The sequence below is a fragment of the Neospora caninum genome, chromosome IX, assembly GCF_000208865.1.
Source record: "Neospora caninum Liverpool complete genome, chromosome IX".
Lineage (NCBI taxonomy): Eukaryota > Apicomplexa > Conoidasida > Eucoccidiorida > Sarcocystidae > Neospora > Neospora caninum.
This window is the reverse complement of record NC_018390.1, coordinates 3,403,537-3,424,142: the sequence shown is the minus strand read 5'-3', so window position 1 is coordinate 3,424,142 and position 20,606 is coordinate 3,403,537. Positions and strand designations below refer to the sequence as shown.

The 20,606-nt window shown below is 55.2% G+C and overlaps 3 protein-coding genes across 3 annotated transcripts; 2 read left to right on the top strand and 1 right to left on the bottom strand.

Moving 5' to 3' along the window:
• Positions 1–293: 293 nt before the first annotated feature.
• NCLIV_042610 (conserved hypothetical protein) lies at positions 294–10,503 on the top strand (the record flags this gene model as incomplete). Its single annotated transcript, XM_003881178.1, has 6 exons — positions 294–3,440; positions 3,874–4,296; positions 4,599–5,576; positions 6,018–7,584; positions 7,929–8,193; positions 8,973–10,503. 6 exons carry the CDS (start codon positions 294–296, stop codon positions 10,501–10,503), a joined length of 7,911 nt encoding a protein of 2,636 aa, XP_003881227.1.
• A 2,216-nt stretch (positions 10,504–12,719) lies between these two features.
• Positions 12,720–13,645, top strand: NCLIV_042600 (conserved hypothetical protein; the record flags this gene model as incomplete). Its single annotated transcript, XM_003881177.1, has 7 exons — positions 12,720–12,916; positions 12,971–13,002; positions 13,066–13,153; positions 13,212–13,242; positions 13,297–13,392; positions 13,456–13,515; positions 13,574–13,645. 7 exons carry the CDS (start codon positions 12,720–12,722, stop codon positions 13,643–13,645), a joined length of 576 nt encoding a protein of 191 aa, XP_003881226.1.
• Positions 13,646–16,606: 2,961 nt separating this feature from the next.
• On the bottom strand, positions 16,607–20,102 carry NCLIV_042590 (2-oxoglutarate dehydrogenase E1 component,related; the record flags this gene model as incomplete). Its single annotated transcript, XM_003881176.1, has 8 exons — positions 16,607–16,827; positions 16,938–17,000; positions 17,328–17,473; positions 17,719–17,818; positions 18,307–18,577; positions 19,203–19,337; positions 19,737–19,811; positions 20,028–20,102. The coding sequence occupies 8 exons, from the start codon at positions 20,100–20,102 to the stop codon at positions 16,607–16,609; spliced, it is 1,086 nt and encodes a 361-aa protein (XP_003881225.1).
• Positions 20,103–20,606: the final 504 nt, after the last annotated feature.

Genomic DNA, 20,606 nt, shown 5'->3' with positions numbered 1-20,606 from the left:
GAGTCGGTGTGTGCCTACAAGCTGAGAAGGGAACAGGCTGTTTCTTCCTTCTTTTTCGTTTTGGTTCGCGGGGAAAACGCACGTCTTTCGTAACATTCCTGGACAAACTGATCGCCAAGCACCCATGCGGACCTCTAGGGGTTGGCGGTCTGTGCTTTTCGACTTGCTTCCCCGCCGTCTCTTTGATAAATTCAGTTACATACAGGATTTTAGAGAGCGGCTTCGCTCGTTCACGCGCTGCTTTCTGTCCCCGTTGTGAACAGCGCTTCGCGTGTACTTGAACGTTTTGGCACATGGCGTCTGCTCAGGCTGACGAAGGAACTGGGGGATCTCTGAGGTTTTTCAAGTCGGGGGCGAGTGCTGTGTCGACTGCCTCGCGTCTGTTGTCGACCGAGACGACAGCTAGCGATTTTTCTCGGTCCAGGCGGCCGACTTCTCGCCTTCCGACTGATCCGTTCGTTTCTCCTGAGAACGGCGAAGCGCCGGAAGCACTCTCTCTGGGCTCTCCTTCCTTTTCCAAGACTCGGCCTTTGAGCACTGAAAGGGCCTCCACGATGAGAGCCGTCGCGCCCTCTCTTTCGCGATCGAATTCCCAGACTGCGTCTCTCAGGACCCGATCCATCTATGAGGAGGAACGGTTCTCTTCTTTCCAGTTCTCGAAAACTGCCGACGACAGTGGAGCGGGATACTCTGGTTTCTTGCACAGAATGCCTTTCGCATCTGCAGAGGGGAACGCGGGGTCCACAGCAGGGCGCGCAGGCACTCCGTCGTTTCCCCGCTTAGACGCAGAAAAGGACACCTTGTCAGATGCCAACAACAGCCCGAGCTCCTTGGCGCGTTCTGTGGCAAGCGGTTCTCACAGCAAAGGAGGCGCTGCTGTTTTGGCATCTTCTCTGCTGCAGCGGTCAAGAAACGAGAGACTGACCGGCATGCGCGCATGCGCCGAGAGCAGAAGCTACGGCTCAGAGGCTGCCGTGGCCGGGGAAAAGAGCAGTCGATTTCTCACGAGTCTGTACGAACCAGAGAGGGAAGGCGCCAGAGCGCGACAGTCGGGGGATCGTTTCGAAGGCGGGACGCGTTTAGAGTCTTTCGCTCTGTCGACCCGGCGACGGGGCAGTGACTTGGTTTCAACGGGTCGCCTCCACGAGAGCAAAGCCCAGGCCTCTTCTGTTCCAACATTTCTCCGCACTTCCCACGAGGCGACGTCGCCAGTCTCGGGCCGCGGTGTCTATACAGAGCAGTCGCGTCGGCTTGAGGAGCGGGAGCAGGATTTCGGCCGCGACAAACCGTCGTTTCTCTCCGCTTCCTCGTCGCCGAGGCAGCAGCCCGATCCGCTGCGGAGCTCGTCTCAGAGCTCCAGTCAGAACGGCGTAGTACTTCTGTCGTCCCGGAATCTCCACGTGCCTGCAGAGCGGGGATCCTTTCGCAGTGAACGCCTCGTGTACACGTCCTACGGAGGGGGAAAGGGCGCAGTGTCTCATCGCGAATCGGAAGAAAACGTGAAGGCGGCGCCAAGTGCGTCTCGCCACTCGGGACTTTCCGACGGGAGACTTGACTTGGGAGACTCCAGTGAACGCAGCCTCCACAGAAGGGGACCAGCGAGAGACTCCAGCGGGGCGCGCGTGGGCGACACACATCTCACGAACCGCGCCTTTCTCGTGAACGGAGACTCGCCGAAGTCTGCTGCGGCAGACCCGCACGCTCGCCTCGGCGACGCAGCTCCCGAGCGGTCGTCTTTTCCGCGGGGCTCCTTGTACGAGAGCCGACGCGAAGGCGAGGGGCTGTCGACAAGTCAGTTTGCAGAACGTGGGCGGAGCGGAGACCTCGTCGGCGAGGACGGGACGAGGGGAGAACCCGTGGAGCGACGCTGGGGAAGCAGTCTGGGTCTGTCTGGTGCGAGAAGTACAGGGCGAGACGGCGAGACTCTGCATGCGGTGACAAGACGCCACCACGGAACCGAGAGAGAAGCAGACGGAGGCGACACCTTGTTCTCTCCACTTGGTTCGGGACGCGACCAGTCGCTCGTTTCGCCTCGGAGGGGAGACAAACCGACGCACTTCTCCGACTTTGGTCTCGGGGCGTCGCGTCGGGAACGCGAGTCGGCAGCTGGAGTCTCTTCGCCGCTCGCCTCGCGGCCCGAGCTTTTGGCAACTTCCCGTCCGCCCTTCCTGCCGCCCGCTTCGTTCGCGACAAGTGACGGATCGACAGACAGGGCCCTGGCGGCCTCTGTCCGTCCGAAATTCCTAGGAGACAGTGGACACAAATCAGAGCTTCTCGCGTCGTCGCGGGACGGTGAGTCGCCGTCTGGGCGCGGAGCGGCGCGGGGAAGCACCGAACGGGGCTTGAGCTTGCTGCAGTCTTCCGCGGTTTCCAGGAGATCAGGCTTTCTGCCTGCGACGCCGGCGGACGAGACGGATCGAGAGCGCGAAGAGCGTCTCCCTGCGGCAGGTCCAAAGACTGCGGGCCTCGAAGGAGACACACAGAGCGGGGAGTGCGAGTCTACGAAGGGTTCCGGTTTTCGCTCGGCCCGCGTCGGCGCGACAGAGATGCCTGGAGGCGGGCGGGTAAGTGACGGCAGCCGTGTGCGGAGCAACTCGGCGCTCTTGCGCCTCTCCCAAGGGTTGCATCCTCCTCTTCCGCGGGTCCAACGTGTGGGAGAAGAGGTCTTCCAGCGGGAAGAAGACGGCGTGGAGAGATGCGGTGTGCGGCAAAAGCGAGATCGAGAAGTGCTTTTCTCGCGCTCCTCGTCGACTCTTAGAGCGACAGTCCCGACCCGCCCGGTCCTGCGGTCTCTGTCGCAGCCTGCTCCTGGCGCAGGGTCGGCGGTCTCTCCCAGTTCCTGCCGCGCGAAAGACATTCCGTCCGACGTGGCGAAGGCATCTTTTCAGAAGGAAGGCGGCGACCGAAACGACCTTTTTCAGCTGTACGAGAAGAACAAGTCGACAACGCCCGGGTCCGCGTCTTCGGCTTCTTCTCTCGGAGACGGCGCCCGACAAGACACGTTCTTGGACTCGCGTGAAGAGGCAGAAGAGAAGAACCGAGAGAGCAAAGACGCGAGGCTTCTGGGCTTGGCTGAGAGCGGCGTGGATTCGGGAGCGACGAGCCTCGCGCGGTTTGCGATGGCAACCGGAGGTGCCGAGAGCCTAGGAGGCGCGTCCGCTCGCGCGCCCCATTTGTCGACACACCAGCCGTCGTCTCTTGCCGCAGAGGAAGGCGGCTCCGGTGCACGGTCTCCGCGTGCCTCCCTGGAGCACGAGCAGACGGGCGGACTGAGTCAGCGAAGCAGTCGCAACTCTCAGCTGTCGGCCAGAATAGAAAACGCGGGATTCGCGAAGCCCTCGGCCGGAGGGGCGTACCCAGGACTGCTTTTCTCAGGGACGAGTGCCGTGACCGGGAAACCCGACGCAGGCGGCAAAGGATCCACTGTCTGTGTCTGTCAGGTAGGAGAGAAGGCGAAACCTGTGCGCTTCTCTGTGTCCACTTGCATGCATGTATTTATGTGAGTGTTTGACTCAATGTGAGGAAGAAATGTCTAGCAATGCACACAAAAAACACAACCCCGCGTGTGTGCGCCATGAACGATCCTTTCTTCGCTGCTCCTTTCTGAGGAACACAACCCGCGGTGTTGTCAAGAACGGCAGACATAGTGCCCCTGGAGACCTCGCGTGTTGTCGTCTCCAATTCCGTCTGGTGTGCCATTTCGGTGCGGTGCCTCTTTCTTCGCTTTCCTCCGGGGACTTCCCACGCGTGCGCACATTTTGGGGGGCGCCTTGCTGTTGTTTCGGTTTCGGCTTCCGCGTCTCGTTCTGCGTCGCGGCGGCGCGCTCTTCTCTGTGCCTAGCTGCGCGTTTTTTGTCTCCGTCTCCTCTGTAGGCGAGTCGGTACATGTCTCGGCAGAAGGCGCACTACGAGCAGCAACTGCGGCGCGTCGAGGAGGAGCGAGACCAGCAGCAGCAGCGGCGACGCCTGTTGGCGGAGCAAGAGGCACAGGTCGCCTTGCTTCAGAGCCAAGTGCAGAGACAGCGCGAAGGCGTGATGGAGGAAGAAAAGCATCTGCGGGAAATGCGGGCGCAAGTCACGGCGGAGCGCGAAGCGATGGAAGCGAGATGGCAGCAGTTCGAGAAACAGCGCCAAGAACTCCTCGAGAAGAAGGAGAAATGGCGAAAAACTGCGCAGCAGAAACGCGACGAGCTCCAGGCGTTCAGCCTCCGCATTCGGGCTGATAAAAAGGAACTCGACGAAAAGAAGAAGGAAGTTGCCAGGGACACAACTAGCCTCAAAGACAAGATTGAAAGTGTGGAGGCAAGTCACCTGTGTGCTCTCCAAAGCCATGCACACATGTGTCTGTGTGTGTGTGTGTGTATGGCTGCGTGGAGATGTCTACGTACCTCCTCGAGTGTGTGTCCGTACTTCGATTCACGTCTACACATTGGATCGTAGCGAGGCGTCCGCAAGCTCTCTGAAAGGTCAACCGTGTTTCTTTCGCGCGTGGACTTGGGGCCAGAGAGCCTCGCATTTGGATGGTCCGGGAGCGGTTTGCGGGGTGGGTTTTCGTCGACCATGCCTGTTTTTCTTGAGGTTTTTGGATGTGTCTGCAGAGAGAACAAGACAGTTTGAACAGGCAGCGCGTTGAATTGGAGGAACTCCGTTTTTCTCTGGATCGGGAGAAGGCCGAACTGGGTGCGCGCATCTCTGCAACCGAAGACGAGAGACGCCGCCTGAAGAAGAAGGAAGAAGAGCTGGCTCGTCGCGAAGCCAAGGCGCAGAGCAAAGAGGAAGAGCTGCGCCGGGAGGAAATGGAGGTGGAGCGGCGGACGCAGGCTGTGGCTCTGAAGGCGGAAGAAGAGGAGCAGAAAGAACTGGACCGCGTCTCGCTCTGGAGGCAGAAAAACGAAGAGCTGGATCGGCGGGCGCGACTCCTCCACGAACAGGAGACGGAGATGGATGCGAGGGCGCATGCGTTGCGGAGGCAAGAGACGGAGAGGAAGCGCGAGGACGAGAGAGAAAAGAAGAAGCTGCAGCAGCTGCAGGATGCGTTTTTGGAGGAGAAGAAGAACTTTGCGCGCGAGAAGGGCCGTGTGGAGGCGCAGCTCGACGAAGAGAAGAAGAGACTCGCGGAGGAGAAGAAGGCGCTGGAGCACGACAGGAAGAACTTCGAGGCGTACGTAGAGGAAGAGCGAGCAAAGTGGGGAGAAGAGCGTCGGGCGGCCAACGCAGAGTTCGACAAGAAGAAGAAGGAGTGGGAGGAAGAGCGAAGCAGCGGAGAAGCTGAGCTCGTGGCGGCGCAGGAAAGGATCCACAAGACAGAGAAGGAACTCGAAGAAGAGGAGAAACGGAGGTCCGAGGAAACGAAAAAACTGACGCAGGAACTCCTGGACGAGAAGGAAAGGATCGCGCGACAGCTGGCAGACCAAGAGCAGATGCGTGCGATGCTTTCAGCTGAGAGAGAAAAGCTTCAAGAAGAAAGAGCCCGAAGCGGAGAGGCTCTGCAGAGAGAAAGAGAGAGACTGGAAGAGGAGAACGGCCGCGAAACCCAGCGACTTGAAGCTCAGAGAGAACGCCTCAAGGAGAAAGAGGTAAGCGAGCCGTGTTCGGGGGCAAGGAGCAGCGGAGAAGAATGCGCTTGTGTGAAGGGAGGGCCGAAAAAAACGGAGGAGGAAGACAGCACTCGGAGAGGGCAGAGCACGAGAGGAGAACACGAACAGGAAATACGGCTGATGACGCTTGGCGCTGCCGCGAAAAGAAGCAAGCGAACAGAAAGCACTTTTCCGTGTCTCCATTCCGTCTTTGGCCCAGCGCGCGTACTCCCTGTCCGTCCCTCTTCTCTGTTCGCGACCGTAGCTTTTCTGCGTTCCTCTCTTCGTTGGTTTGTGTTTTGCTCGCCTTCTGCTGTCTGGGCGTCTTTTGTCGAGTTGCTTCTCTATCCCGGGTCTTTGTCGCGCGTCTTTCGTCTGCGCTCCCCTTCTGTCGATCTTCTTTCGGTCGCTGTGGCCTCGCCCTGTTTCGCTCTGTCTCAGGCGGAGATCGACGCTGAGAAGGAGCGGTGGCAGGCGGAGCGCGAGGCTGTGGAGTCGCGCCTGCGAGAAGAAGAAGAGAAAGTTGAGCAGGGGCGACGACTGCTGTCCCAGCAGAGAGAGGCCTTTGAGGAAGACGTGAGGAAGGAGCGAGAACAGTTTCGCGCGGAGCAGGAGGCAGTCCTGGCTGACTTTCGATCGCAGTGCCAGGCGGCGGAGCGCGAGTTGGGCGAGCAGAAGGCGCAGCAGGAGGAAATGATTGAGGAGGAGCGGCAGCGCCTCCTTCAGTCTGAAGAAAGGCAGCAAGAGGCGTACGCAGAGCAGATCAATCAACTGCGGAGCCTCGAAGAAGAAGTGCACCAGCAGAAACTGCATCACCAGCAAGATGTGTCGCGTCACCTCGAACGGGAAGAGGCTCTGTTCGAGAGAGAACGACGCGTGCGAGAAGACGAGCAGAGCGTCCAAGACGAGAAGCAGAAGCTGAGCAAGGAGAAACAAGGAGTGGCGCGTCAGCGACGGCAGCTGGAGGAGGCGCAGACCCACCAGAAACAAGTCGAGGCCGCTCTGAAGAAGGAGCGGGAAGAGATCGAGAAGAAGGTGGAGAGCTTGCGAGACCAGGTGCTGCGAGTTGCCGAAGTCGACGAGAAGTTTGCGCGTCTTCGCGAGGCTGAAGACGCGCTTGAAATTGAACGGGCCGCGTTTGAAGCCGAGAAAGAGAGCTTCAAGAGAGAGAAGGAGCTAATCGACGCGCAAGTGGGAGCGTGGAGAAGGAAGCTGAGCCAGCGAGAACAGGAGGTCGGCCGAAGAGAGAGAGAGGCCTCGACTCGGCTGCGCGATCTGGAGACGCAGGAAAAAGTGCACAAAGTCCGCATGGAGGAAGAGGGACTCGCAAACAAGAGCGTCAAACAAGCAAGCGGGTCTGTGAACACCCGAAGGGGCGTGTCCGTCTCCGGCGCCGCGACTGGCAGGGCGCCGAGTGTCTCCCGACCGCTGTCGCGTGGAAATGAGAGAAACGGAGAGGCGACTGAGCAGAGAGAGGGCGAACTGGGGAAGGACCGGGAGGGGAAGAAGGCAACCTCGAACTCTCGAACACGCTCGCTCTCCACGGAAAGACGGACGCGGGGAGTCGGCGCCGGCCTGGCTGGAGGGCCGAAACCCGCGGCGGGGCGGCGGACGCTGACGCCCGTTGACCAAGCCAGCCGAGGCCTTTCGAAATGGGGCCGGAACGGCGCGGGAAGAGAGGGAGAAGCAGGCAAGGAGGGAGAGGCGAAGCGGGCGAACGGAGAAGCGGGGAGGACTGGAAAACGCCCTGGAGCGGCTGTTTGCGCGGAAAGCGTCGATGAGTGCGAAGGCGAAGACACCGGGGCGTTCACACGAGAACGGGCGACGAGCGCTGCGTCTCTTCAGGACAAACCGGGGAAGGACGGAAAGGATTTAAGTGGGAAACGCGACGGAGTGTCTCGGCTTCTTCCAGCTCTCCGGGGAGGCCAAAAGAGTTTTGCGCCTCCGGGCTCGTCCACAAGGGCTTCTTCGGTGGGGCGTGACGGCGGCGAGGAGCAAGACAAAGAAAGTGCGTTCTTCTCAGCCACAGACTGCTTCGGAGGAAGCACGTATCCCTGTTAGGAGTTGCATGCGCGTCGATCGTCCCGCGTGAAACGCGCCGCCCTCGGCGCAATGGGGCGCAGTCAGCCATGGCCGTCTGTGCCGTATCAACACGGAGCGGGAGAAGGGAGAATCTGAGAGCGTGAACGGTCCTTGGACAGATGCAAGAGCATGAGCATGGGTGTTTGCATGCGTAATTTTACCGCGGGACAGTGGGAACGGGCGACAACACGTGGCGCCGATCGAAAAGAAAGTGAATCATGCGTCACACTTGTTTGCTGGGGTGTTTGTCTCGGATGTTTTTCTCTTCAGCAGATCGTCGACCGACTCGTGGCATCGGAGCTTCGGCGCGAAAGCCCCCGGTCCACGCTCTTCTCTCCAGTGCCGATCGCAGCGACGGTCTTCCGCAAAAGAACCTTCCTTTCCCTCTCGCGTCTCCTGCAGGGGCTTCTCCTTCCAGGAAAGGGCTGACGGAGGGACAGACCGTCGCGTCTTCAGGAAGAGTGGAAGAGGGTGAGGACGCAAGGGAAGAAAAAGGCGGCAACGCAAAAAAAATGGGGATGTCGCGTCGCGCTGGGTCCGTCGCTGCGACAGCGCACCAGAACGCCTCGTCGCATTTACACTACACACCTTTCCTAGACGGAGAAGCAAGTGTATCTTCGGTCTCTCGTGGGAAGGGAAGAGTTGGAGACAGCAGAGAGGGGACAGAGGGGGTACGAGAGAGGGAAGGAACGGCGGAAGAGAAAGTCTGGTCCGGCTCAAGCCGAGTACCGACGAGGGATAACGGAAATACCAGTGATAACCGTAATGAAAACCGTTCACGGTGGAGAATGGAGGAATGCGAAGGAAGCCAAGATGGCAGAAAGAACAAAGAAGCGGGCGAGGCCGAGGACGAGTTAGTCTTCCAGAATACCATCCAGTCTAGCAAACGTGAGTTCGGAGCAAAACGAAACGAGAAGGGTAGATCGGAGAGCAAGCGAACCCGTACAGATTTCCAAGTCTGAGACTGAAGAAAAACCAGAGGGCCCTGCACAGCATGCAAGGACGTCCGAGCACGGGCTTTTTAATAGTCGAGTGGTAGTGAGGAGGATGCCGCCCTCAGAAAACGAGGTTGCGGAATGCAAACAAAGGGAGACATAGAAAGACACACGCAGGGGACTACAGAGATTGGAGCTATCTTGTGCCCCAGTTTTTCGATTGGCTGCTTTCCTGCAGTTTCTTTCCCGGTGCGCTTGACCTGTTTGCTGCACGGTACTTCTTAGCCATAATTTTTTGTCTTCGTTCCAGCAGGCACTATCTTAAAACTTCCCGCTGGACATGCTGCCGGCCCAGGGGCATTTGTGCTTCGTCCTTCAGTTTCTTTCCGTTGTTGCTTCTGTTTTTTTCAGCGGCCATCTTTGCACGCGAAACTTTCCCCCGAGTCTCGCACCTGGCGGCAAGTCGACAGAGTTGCAGCACCAGCGCCCTGTCACATCCTTTTCCTTCTTCCTCTCCTGTTCGCGACTCTCCTGATAAAACACCCGGACATTCGTCCTCCTCTGTATATTCGCCCTATACTTTCCGTTTTTCGTCGTTTTTGAAGCAACAGGCGTCTTCGATGGGGGAGGGAGAAGATGACGATGCCAAGAGAACGAATCCCAGCAGTGAGACTCAGTGTCCTGGGGTGTCTTCCTTCTCATCCGAAGAGAAGTCGTCCGCTCCCTCCGCTGGCCGTCAGTTCTCTTCTCTTGGTCCGAGCTTGCCGCCAGTCACAGCGTCGCGCACTGAGAGAGAAGAAGGAAAGCAAGCTCGTGTGTCTCCTTCTGTCTCTTCGCGGAGCTCCTTCTGTGTGTCGCCTCTGTCGCTGAACGGCCTCTCGACCGGGACCTTCGACCGCAGCCGTGTTGAGAGGAGCCAGGAGGCTCCACAAGGTGACGGCGAGGCGTCGTCCCCAAGACGTGGTACAGCTGTGGGAACTGCGGGGCACGAGGAGACACAGAGAAACGTGTTGATGGATCGAGAAGAGAGAACGGCGTCGTCTTCGTTCTTTTCTTCTTGCAGCCTCGCACACCCAGTGTCTTCCAGAATTTCTGCAAGCGCCACTCTACGGGAAGAACGTTCCAGGTCGTCTGTAGAGAGGAGCAGGGAAGACGAAGAACGACGCAGAGATGAAGAGCATAGAGAAGTGTCCGTGGCAGGTGGTAGCTCGGCGAGCCTCTCCACTCAGACACGAGCGAAAGAGACAGTATACAGAAGGGAGGGAACAGGGGGGCCAGCGAAGAGAGGCAGAGGGGACAGAGACGACAGTGGGTCTTTTCTTTCCGGAAAAGGTGATGGTTTTTCTGGTCGAGAAACGCTGTCAAGGACTCCGGTGATGTCGCCAAGTGGAGTCTTGGGAAAGGAGAGGAGTGTTCTGTCGCGTACGGGAAGCACAGAACAAGAGACAGAAGAAAGAGGGAACTCGCAGCCGTTAAGGCATGAGTTGCAGAGCCCTCGAAGTCGACAGGCGTGGAAGGACCGTCTTGCAGCAGCTTGTGCGCCGCGAAGGTCAATCCCTCTCACAGAGGCCGAAGACGACAAGGAGGCTAGGTCCCCCTTTCTTGACTCGCTCCGTAGTGAAACAAATAGGAACCGGAAAGAAGGAGAGTCACCTTTTTCCTCTACATCTGTATACCGACGCCGTGAAGACGACGAAGGAAAAATTAGAGGAACCATGTTCAGGAAGAGCGGTGAAGCAGGGAGCAGCGGATCCTTCAATGCTCGAGAATCGGTGATCTCTCATCTGTCTGCTTTCAATCCAGCTGAAGATAATTCCGATTATGGAAGTGGAGAGAATAGCCTTTCCGGATTGGGATCTTCGAGTCGGATCAGCACAGGAAGGGGGAAGACGTCACGTGCAGGGCGATGAGAGCGGAATCTGATGGGTGTTGAGACCACCTCCAACCACTGCAGCAACGGCATTTTCTGGACGCGCAGTCTGTCGGGATATAACAGCCATGGAGAGGCTCGCAGATTGTTGTAACGTGGGATAGAAAATGAAGAGGACTGAACGTAGAAAATGGAAGGGTTTTCCTGCTGTGGGTCTGACAGTTATAAAGAAAATACAGAAGGCGTACGCGTTCGCCATTTGTTCGCTGCATGTTCACGTGTTTGGTTCCTTTGGGTAAACGCCGATGTATGGGCTGTGATGCGGGAGGCGCCGAATCAGGAACAACAGTATGATAGCAGCAGAAAAGCCGTTTTGTCATCCAGAGTCTTCCACGAATCTCCGTGAACAGGGAAAGACTAGACAACTAGGTGCCTATGAGAGGTGGAGCTTGGTGCGTCAATATCGTCAGCTGATTATTTGCTTTCCACTCGAAAAATTTTCTGACGAGGACGTGTCGGTTTTCGACAGGCCACAAACGTTCGCTCTGACCACGCCGTTAAGAAAACTGTTGGTTGCGTCTCTCAAACATTGTCAATCGCTGAAACCCGCAATCAATCGTTTACGGTTTCAGAGCTCAGCGACACGGCTGGCTCACTTTGAGCTAACAGTGGCAAGTGGTAAGAACAGCCTGTTGCAGATGGGCACGTGAGGGGGCCTCGCGGAAGGCGGTGAGTTTCACTGTGACGCCGATGGTGAATAGTAGAAGCTGGCATGTCACAAAGTGCAAAGTGTTCACCGGAAGACACTCAAGTTAGTCTTCCGAAGGCAGTATGACCAAATCGTTCGTTGATCGCTCGGTCTAGTTCTGTGTGCCGTGTGTGGATGCAAAGATTCTTGAACATTACTGCTTTGGCTTCTCGGCAAGGCATGATCGCGTACAAAGGCCTCCTCACTACTGAGACTGATACGGCAGCTGACACGGGACGTGAGCATGGAAACTAAATGGCTGTAACACCGTGCGTGGCTAGAAACGATGGGATATTCTCGGGTTCCGTCCAGCCAGAACTGGAGCGTCAGCATCCTGGACACTCACAAGCGGCCAGAGTTTTCTTCCAACCAGAAAGAAAAGAACCGTACGATTCGTACACGAGCTGTCTAACCCGAAAATTCTATCGGCAAATTGCAAAAACGAAAGAATGGCTCAGCAGCTGCACAACACTCCCGTTATCAAGAGGCATAGGCGAACGGTACCTACAATTCCTTTTGTTTCGGTGTTGCTACGAGCGTGAAAAAGCCGCCGGAGCGAGCCGATGAGCCATGTTTTCAAAATATGTCCTGCCGAAAAGAGGTGTATGTTTGCAATGAATCGCAGCTGCAAAGAACGAGAAATTATCCCCTTTTTTTCGTCCCCAGCACAGTAGCCTTCGTTTCGGAGGCGAGCTTAGTGAGTAGTCTTATCCTCAGCATCGAAACTGAGACGGTTTCACAAGTAAGGAGTCGTCTGCATTAACTGGGCAAGCGTACGTCACCCGATGGTTGCAGATCAAAGCATGTGTTGTGCGAGTGCAACTTCGAAGTGTCGAAATTTTCCAGTGTTCACACAGAGAAACTTCAGACAGGCTCATGGATTCGTGATGCTTTTGTGCACTTAATGGCGGTAGAGAGGGAAAAGAACAAGATAATTCACGCAGGAAATAACGCGAGTGAGCGATTATAGTCTGGGAAGGTGGGACACGTTGAACTCACAGCTAGGGTATTCTGTATGCACCTCTCTCAAGGGTTGTAGCAGCAGGAAATCTGTCATAGGTTCAAATCCTGTCATTCCGACATCAACTTATACGTTAAATTTAGCTTCAAAAGACTATTAAAATCCTACATTTTTTAACATTTCCGGAGGATCAGACCAAAACAGTTCACTGATGGTACTAGGAAAGAGGATATCGCGTTAGTTCTTGGGAAAACGACTTCCCTCTTGCGTTCTTCCGGAGCCAGGACCAAACTCGCATCCGGCAGATGCGGGATTAGAGTTATTCAGTGCGAACAGAGGTTAACCATCCTTCCAGTTAACTAGAAGAAAGAACCAGGAGGTATCGGCGACAACTGTCAATTGAACCAGAGTCAGGCATGGAGCATCTCGATTCGGAAACTGTACATACACCCGACAACTGCTACCAGATCTGACAGCACGCTGACCAGATGTTCGGTACATATAACGTCGTCAAGGGAGAGGAGTAGCGACAGGAAAGCTCTTGAAAATGAAGTCCCTTTTGCTTTTCCCTCTCTCCCTGTGGGTCGTCAGCGCCGGAACACGCGCAGCGATTCCCTCGACGATAGGGGAACCTTGCTCGCGAGGTCACCGAGGAATTTTGTTCCGCGTCACTGACCACACAGATTTTTCACAAGGATGCCATGTCACTGCAGTGTTAAAAAAGGACTGCCTTCAGCTTTTTAGGTTGGCCATATTTTCCCCTTTAGTTGGCTTAAATGTTGGCTGAATTTCTCCTAGAGGCAACAGGGAAACAGCACGTATCGCTCTCGGTAGGAAGCACAGCCAACTAACAGCGGCTGTCAGCATTTATGCAAGAATCGTTTTCGATTCAGACGCCATCGAGACTCCAGTACACATTGTTCCATACCACAACACATGTCTGTCAATCAAACCCGCGTCAATGGATGCCGAGATCCTATGGTAACGTGGAGCGCAGCAGATGCCGGTCAATATTGGGTGCATCTCATCTTATTTTCAGCTGTGACAACGAGAGTTGCAGAGACGCATGGGTAAGGCGGTTTACGTGCTTAAGGAAAAACATCGTTGCTTAGGGGGTGCTGCAGTGGATGGCTCTGTCCGAACAAATCCTCTGCCTGCACAAGGGTGCCATGCGGAATGAAGTATCAGGCGAACCCACAGTTGAGGAAGAGGAACGTCAGGTAGGTGGTGTTGCTTGATGATTATTCGTATTAAGTGGATGCATCTTATGTTTTGTACAACAGGTCCTGGAACAAGTCGTTGAGAAACCATCCGAGGGCGGTGTTACGATTCACATCGAAAAGGTACGCCGTTGTCTTGCACACTGCATGCGGGTCTGCATGTAAATTTTTCTGAAACTAGAATCCCGAGGGCGTCGAGCCTGTTCTAACGATGCACCCCAGCTTCAAGCAAAGCGATGTTCACCCACATTAAAATACCCGAATCGCGAAGGCGAATTATGCGGACATGCAGAAGATGTTTCTTGTGGGTAGTTCTCCATTGAAGTGGCGTTTCGCTGTATACCGACATGCGCATGCTCCGACAACCGATTTGTCTTCGGTGTAGAAAACCTGCGCTTTGCCCTCCCTAGAATTGAAGTTCAATTCACTAGGCGTACTGATGTCGTGCGTCATTGAGCTTTTCCCGTTTGTTCGCCGAGCTAACGCAGTTGCGTTCATTCCTTCCAACCAGGCGCGGGCGCCCCCCGTCGGTCAACTAGGCTCAGAGACCGACGAAGTTCCAAAGGACTTCGTTAACGAGTTTGCATCTCTGACATTAACGAAGTCCGGGCACGCGATTTTACCAGCTGAGCGCTCAAACGGCTGCTTAGAAAAGCCTGCAACTAATCCGGGCGAACCTTCACATGATAGCTTGTCGGACGGCAAGCGGCCCCATGTTTACCTTAGAGAAATACCATGCACAGGCGGGCATACCTTTGGACTCTACGTCCACCCGAATGAGTTTGCCCGTGCTGTTGACGGCGCATGTAGCATCAAAACACAAGACGAGCAGGGAGCCTCAGCGCTCAATAAAGAGGATCCCCGGCAAGCAATTCAGCAACCGGATCATTCACCGGTCAGGTCAAGCATCGATCGCGAAGAGGCGGATGGCTGCGTGACACGTTTTGTTTTCCAGTTGCCTACAACAATTTCTAGTTTCCGTGTTATCTCTTTCTCTGAACTTGGGGGAGGATATGGCGCTTGCCAAGGTTTCTATCTCAAGCTTTCTCTAACTCTCGCCGTACGCCTGTGCCCGCTGACGATGATTCCGGATCAGAATGAGGTGAAGCTTTTGCGATCCGTCAAGCCGTTCCGGCTGCAGTGCAAGTAAGCATATGAACGGATAGAACTCTCCATAAGCTTCTATCGGTTGTAAGGTACTTTATACATTATTGCGTCCTCATGTCTTCTGGAACATCACAGGAGTTGCAAGGAGATCATGGCCACCCTCTCAAGTCCGGATGTACTCGCACTGCCATCGACGCTGTGGACAGAGATGAGCGAGACCGTGGTAAGCTACGTTGCCACTTTAGCGACATGTCAGCCCGAGTTCGATACTGCCCGCGTAATCCAACTGATATTGTCTGCCTTTTTTTCCCTTCAGGCTTGTGAAGAGTGTTCACCAGTGCCAGTTACAAAAGCGGATTTTCTTGCAAAGCCGAACCGGTTAGATAAGTCACACACCGCTAGGCACTCAGATTGCCGGACTGAAAATGATAGGACGTTTCTCCTCAGGGGCGTGCGCAAGTTGTCTTGTTGTGTACCTCCAGAATATGCGTCGGAACTGATCACATCGCCTTGTCTCCCCTAGACATCGATGAAGTGGCTGTGCGGATCAACGGAGGTAAGAAATGCATGACAGCGGACCAGTGTTTCATGTCTTTCGGAAGTCGTTTTTATCGCGCGTGGTCAATGAACTTTTGTGTTTCTTCCTGTTTCAGATAAACTTCTTTGCAACTCGTGCGGAACGATGGTTGGCTACCCAACAAGGTCGTCCGCATTCTGCGGAGGACAATCTAAAGATGAAAATCACCTGCACTGTGGACGTCAACAGGTAGTGGGTGATGCTGAGTCGTCGGGCACGTCGTGCCACTCATGCAGGTTACAGGGACCGGCGGGAAGTTGTGACCTGGCGGAGGCTTGTTTTCTCAAACACCGGGTGTATGTGCAACAGCTCTGCCCCGACATAGCTCCTTCAGATATATTATGGCGTCACACTGAGGCGTGCGCGATCGCGAAAAGCATAGAACGCATCTGCAAGAAAGCGAGTATCCATAGATTTCTTGTGGAGAGAGGCGGGGACGACGAAGACAAAGCGGACAACACGGGGTCGTGCAGCGCCAGTGCACTGGTCAACAAGATCGCCTCCGTGGAGCTGACCATCGTTGTCAGGGAGTTCTTCCCCCTCGTCGTCCAGAAGAAAGAGCAACCTAACGAGCCGGCTGAATCGGAGACATTCCGGTCCCCACCGGTGCAACGGTTTCATCGGGCCATGAAAGTAAGACGTTGTTTGCGCTGGGAGGCTGCACTACCGTTGCCCTAACTGAAGAAACCACGTGATGCTCAAGGTCATGTATTTGCCTGTCGGTGTTTTGCGACTGTTTTGCACAGGTGCTCTTTAGGGCAGTTGCGTCAACTCAGACCAGCAAGGCTGACTCAAGATCACACCGCCTGCAGTTGCCACGCATACCCTTTGAAGACTTATTGGATGAGCTGCAGCGTAACGCGAGGCTTTATGAATCCTCGCCAGTGGAGATCTCCTCCTTCCCAACAAAACAAACAGTTTCCTATCTTCCACTCCCTCCGGTGTCGCCTCTGTGAACATAGGGGTGGGAGGTGGTAAAATGTGTTAGTGCTTACGCTGTCCGCTTTATAGTCACCAGCTTTCAACCGGGGGGTTCACTTCAGTGGCACTTTGGCAGAACAGCAGCCGAGCTGGAGAGCTTTGGAAAAGCATCCTACCACCTAGAGAGGATGTTTAAGTTTTGCTGGGTTCTCGAGACGCGTCACAAGGTTAACCGCTCGGAGAGGGTGGGCACGTCAGTACACTCGCTCGACGGGATCCATGAAAGCAATAACAACGCGATACCCTCGCCGAGTTCCACCGCTGTCGAGTCTCAGAGGCCACTATTGAACGACCATGCAGTCTCCCCACGTGTGGGGGGAAACGCGGGCGGGCAACCAGTGCGGTCAGGCCTTGTACAAAACTTATTTTTACAAGACAACATACTTATGACCGTTTTGCTTCGGTAACAACATCGGCTTCAGAGCGTAGAACCGAGAGGACACACCAGCACGCTGGAGTAGCATTGTCAAAAGAAAAGACGCCAAGATCCGTGTGAACGCGCAGGCCTTTATGGAGACACACTCCGACGTACAAAAGCACTTGAGGTTGCTAATGAAGCCCAGCCGCTTGCATAACTTCCAACATCTTCTGCCCCATGGCAGCCGGATTTCTGACGACATGAACCCCTGCATCCTCCAAAGCAGCAATCTTTCCTTCGGCTGTTCCTTTGCCACCGCTCACGATGGCTCCTGCATGACCCATCCGCCTGCCGGGTGGTGCCGTCAGTCCTGCGATGAAGCTCACGACGGGCTTCTGCTCCTTGTTGTGCTCTGTAAACACGAACAGAATTTCCGAGGCGAGAAAGACGTGGAAAAAAGCTGGCACCAGGAAAACACGGGGTCTCCACAAAGCTTTACCTCAGCCATAGCGTCGTTCTCACCTTTCAGCCAGGCCGCAGCTTCTTCTTCTGCCGACCCTCCGATTTCTCCGATGAGCACAATGCCTGCAAAAAAAGAGCAGTTGCGTATGGCGTCCACGAATATGTAGTCTGGAATGTCATCTTTAACCCAAAATATTCCTGGTGTAGCAACGCCTCTGTCCCCTTTAGTGCCCAGAGAAGCGTGAATTAAGCGCGTGGAGACATCGAGGTTGCGTCATTCTTCGCAGCCGCTACAGACCCTGTGTCGATCAAAGCCTTTTCCGTGTAGAGCAGCGACCAGCTTGGCTACAAATTACGTCCGCTTCGCAAAGGAGACATCGCCTCCGCGAGCGACTGCCCTCCCAAGTGCAACCCAAGACGGGGAGGAGCGAGACGTTGCCGTTTCCTCACCTTTTGTTTCTGGGTCATTGACGAACCGCTCGAGACAGTCGATGAAGTTTGTGCCGTTAAACGGATCACCACCGATGCCGACGCAAGTAGACTGGCCCAGTCCCGTCTGAGTTGTCTGATTTACAGCTTCGTACGTCAAAGTCCCACTTCGGCTGACCACACCTGTGGGTACCACAGACGCCATCCAAAGGGCGGAATTCATTTCCAAATTTTCACGTGCACCAAAAATTCCCTTTGGACGCGACCCGCGTACAAAACAAAAGTGTTTCAACGGGAACATTGAAAAGACTGGCAAGCGAAACGGTCCTCTGTGGAAGCCTGCTTCCTCCCGAGACATCCCGCGCAAGCGTTCAGCAGCCTCAATCAGAAAGGCCTTGGAACGAGGGCGTACGTTTTCTTTTCATTGAGCCAAGAGTGTGCCGACGCACGGTCACCACATCTCTGCCCAATCCAAATTAGCATGGCAGTCGTAATCGACTCATCATTAGAGGCTGCTGCTGCACGCGTCACGCATGTGCCGGAAAAGCGGCGCATGTACCTCCTCTCAAAATGGAAAGGGAGTCACGATAGACCGTGCGGCATGGGTGGATCGGTGAACGGCGGGCGTTGGTCCAAAACGAGACCACGCAGAAGACGTTGTACGCGCATATATGTGGAAACGTTAGTGCCACACACACGTCCATAACGGGGAAATATGAAAACGCACACATCGTAGTGGGGCCAACTCCGCACAGCCACATGCCTGCACGGATGCATGTGGAGACAGGACGGCATCTGAATACACGGAATCCGAGCTTGTAGCGCAGAGAAAGCAGACGAGTCGAACGGATATAGCCGGTAGAGACGCGTGTGCCAGCATGCAGTGCATGCACGATGATGCACGGATATCGGTCCACACGGCCCGCAGTCCTTTGTCGGATTTCTGCCTCAGGAGGAACGCGCGTGCCACAGAGGTCTCGCTGTTGTCGCCAGCACTCACCGATTTTGCCCTTTGAGTGGATGTAGCCAGGCATGATACCGATTTTGCATTCACCCGGTTTGATAATGCCTGGGCAGTTGGGACCAATCAGGCGTGTTTTGGTCTGGGACAGCAGCGCCTGTTTGACTCGGACCATGTCTTGCTGAGGAATGCCTTCGGTGATGCACACGGCAAGAGGAATCTCCTCAGCAATGCAGTCCATGATGGCTTTCGCAGCGAAGGGTGGCGGCACAAAAATCATGGAGGCGTCGCATCCTGTCGCTTCCTTCGCCTGCAGCAGCCGAGCACACTACACACTGGATCATCTATGTCTTGTTTTTAAATGAGAATATGTCATAAAAACTGTCGAGAACATCCACAAAAGATATCACAAATGCGGCCGTTGCCCCCCGACCCGCAGGCGCCTGCATCGATTTGCGTGAAGGGGCGCTGTCTGCTGAGCCTGGAGGTAAGCATGGTTATATATGGCGTTCAGGTCGTGTGACTGTGGATAAATCTTGTGTTTTGATCGATTCGACTCCATTTCTTCTTCCTCCATTTTCATTTTTCTAGATGGACCCACTCAGAGCATGAAACACTACAACGAAGTTTGTATTTGAGCCCCTGAAGAAATGAAAAAGACTTCTTCTACGCGTCAGTCCCGAGGTTCTATCGCACCGCTACAGTGACGCCTGTATTTATTTGGAGTGCAAAGGTGAAGGAGCCTAAACCATAAATTGGTGGTTTTTAGTCAACACGTCTCTTCGGTCCAGGCGGATTCAGAGTTGTCAAAGTCAGGATCCTAGGTCTCCTCGGTATAGACACACACACACACACCGACACGCGGAAGTTTTCACCACGGCGTTGAAGGCCTTCATTCGAACGATGCAAGAGCATGAACAGACGCAAGAACTTACCTCCTTCACACTGCCGAAGACAGGTAGGGAGAATTTCCCGTCGCTGGACTGCCACGTGGAGCCTTTCTTCGAGGGGTTGACGCCGCCAACAAACTGCGTTCCGTACGCGAGGCATTGTTCTGTGTGGAAGGATCCCTACAAGAAAAGAAACGACAAGGATCCAGCACACGTTCGCTCTTTCTTTGGTGCAGTGCTGGCGAGTGCATCACATCTGCTCGCAGCCCGAGACTCGTGGGCGTCTGCAACACTTCTTCGCGGGCCGTTTCTATACGACACGCTCATGAAGGCGGGAAGGAAGAGAGAGGTGTTCTCGGATGTAGACGTACACCTACGAGAGGCATTTGCAGCGTGCGACAGAGAGAGAGAACGGCCATGCGCAGGAACAATGAAGCTGCAGTGCTTCGGAAACTCGTGGGCACGCCGTAGATCCCTCCTCGTTCCCCTTCGGCTCAAAGCACGCAGCCGCTTCTTCGTTACTCAAGATCCTTACACATGTTCTGTTTCGCAGATATCACGGTGATTTCTGAGGCCTACCTGTTTGCCCGTGAGTCCTTGGCAGATGACTCTGGTGTTCTTGTCGACGAACACGCGCGCCGTGGACGACCAGCGCTGTAGAGAGCAATGACACAGCACACCCGAGTTAGAAACTCCGTCAGGATAAGCTACGGAAACCTATCCCGGGCAACGGCAGGTAAAAAAAGTGTGGAGGGATCACCATGCACGCCGGTGGTCTGCTCGCCTTTTCTACAGAACAGACTGTGCACGTTGCAGGGGAGCCGACTTTCTCATTTTTGTGGCGCACGCGTCAGCTGGAGTTTCACTTACCTGAGAGACCTTGGAGGGATTTAAGTGACGCAAAAGGCCGCCGTTCTGGGCGACGCGAAGAACCGAGAACGCCATGTTCTGCACACGAGAGGAGACCCGCTTTTTCGGTTTTAGGGCTGAAGACGGGAGACGGGAGATCCGCGTGACTCGAAGCAGAAAAAGATGATTTTCGTGTCCCGTTATCGGCACCGGGAGAGAAATGCAGTGAAAACGAGAGGCTGAACACGAGAATGCAGCGAGGAACCAGAGAGACAACAGCACCTGAACAGCAGGTGAGCGCGGGGACCGCCACAAACGAAGGAAGGGGTTCTTTCGGTGTATGGGTCTACGGCGCGAAAACAGGGCGAAACAAACGCTCTTTCTAGCCCCTGCAACTTGTCCTAGGACGGTGAAAACGGAAAGAGGAAGAAAGGGACGCGGAGACACTCGAAGGGACAGATACGAAGTGAACAGTGCGAACGATGGCTCAGCTGTCCACCGCACCCGACAAAGTCTGTCGGGTTCCATTCCTTTTCTCATCAACACGACATGCATGCACGGGCGGCCGTGTTGTGTGCTGCAGTCCGGCAGGTTGTACAA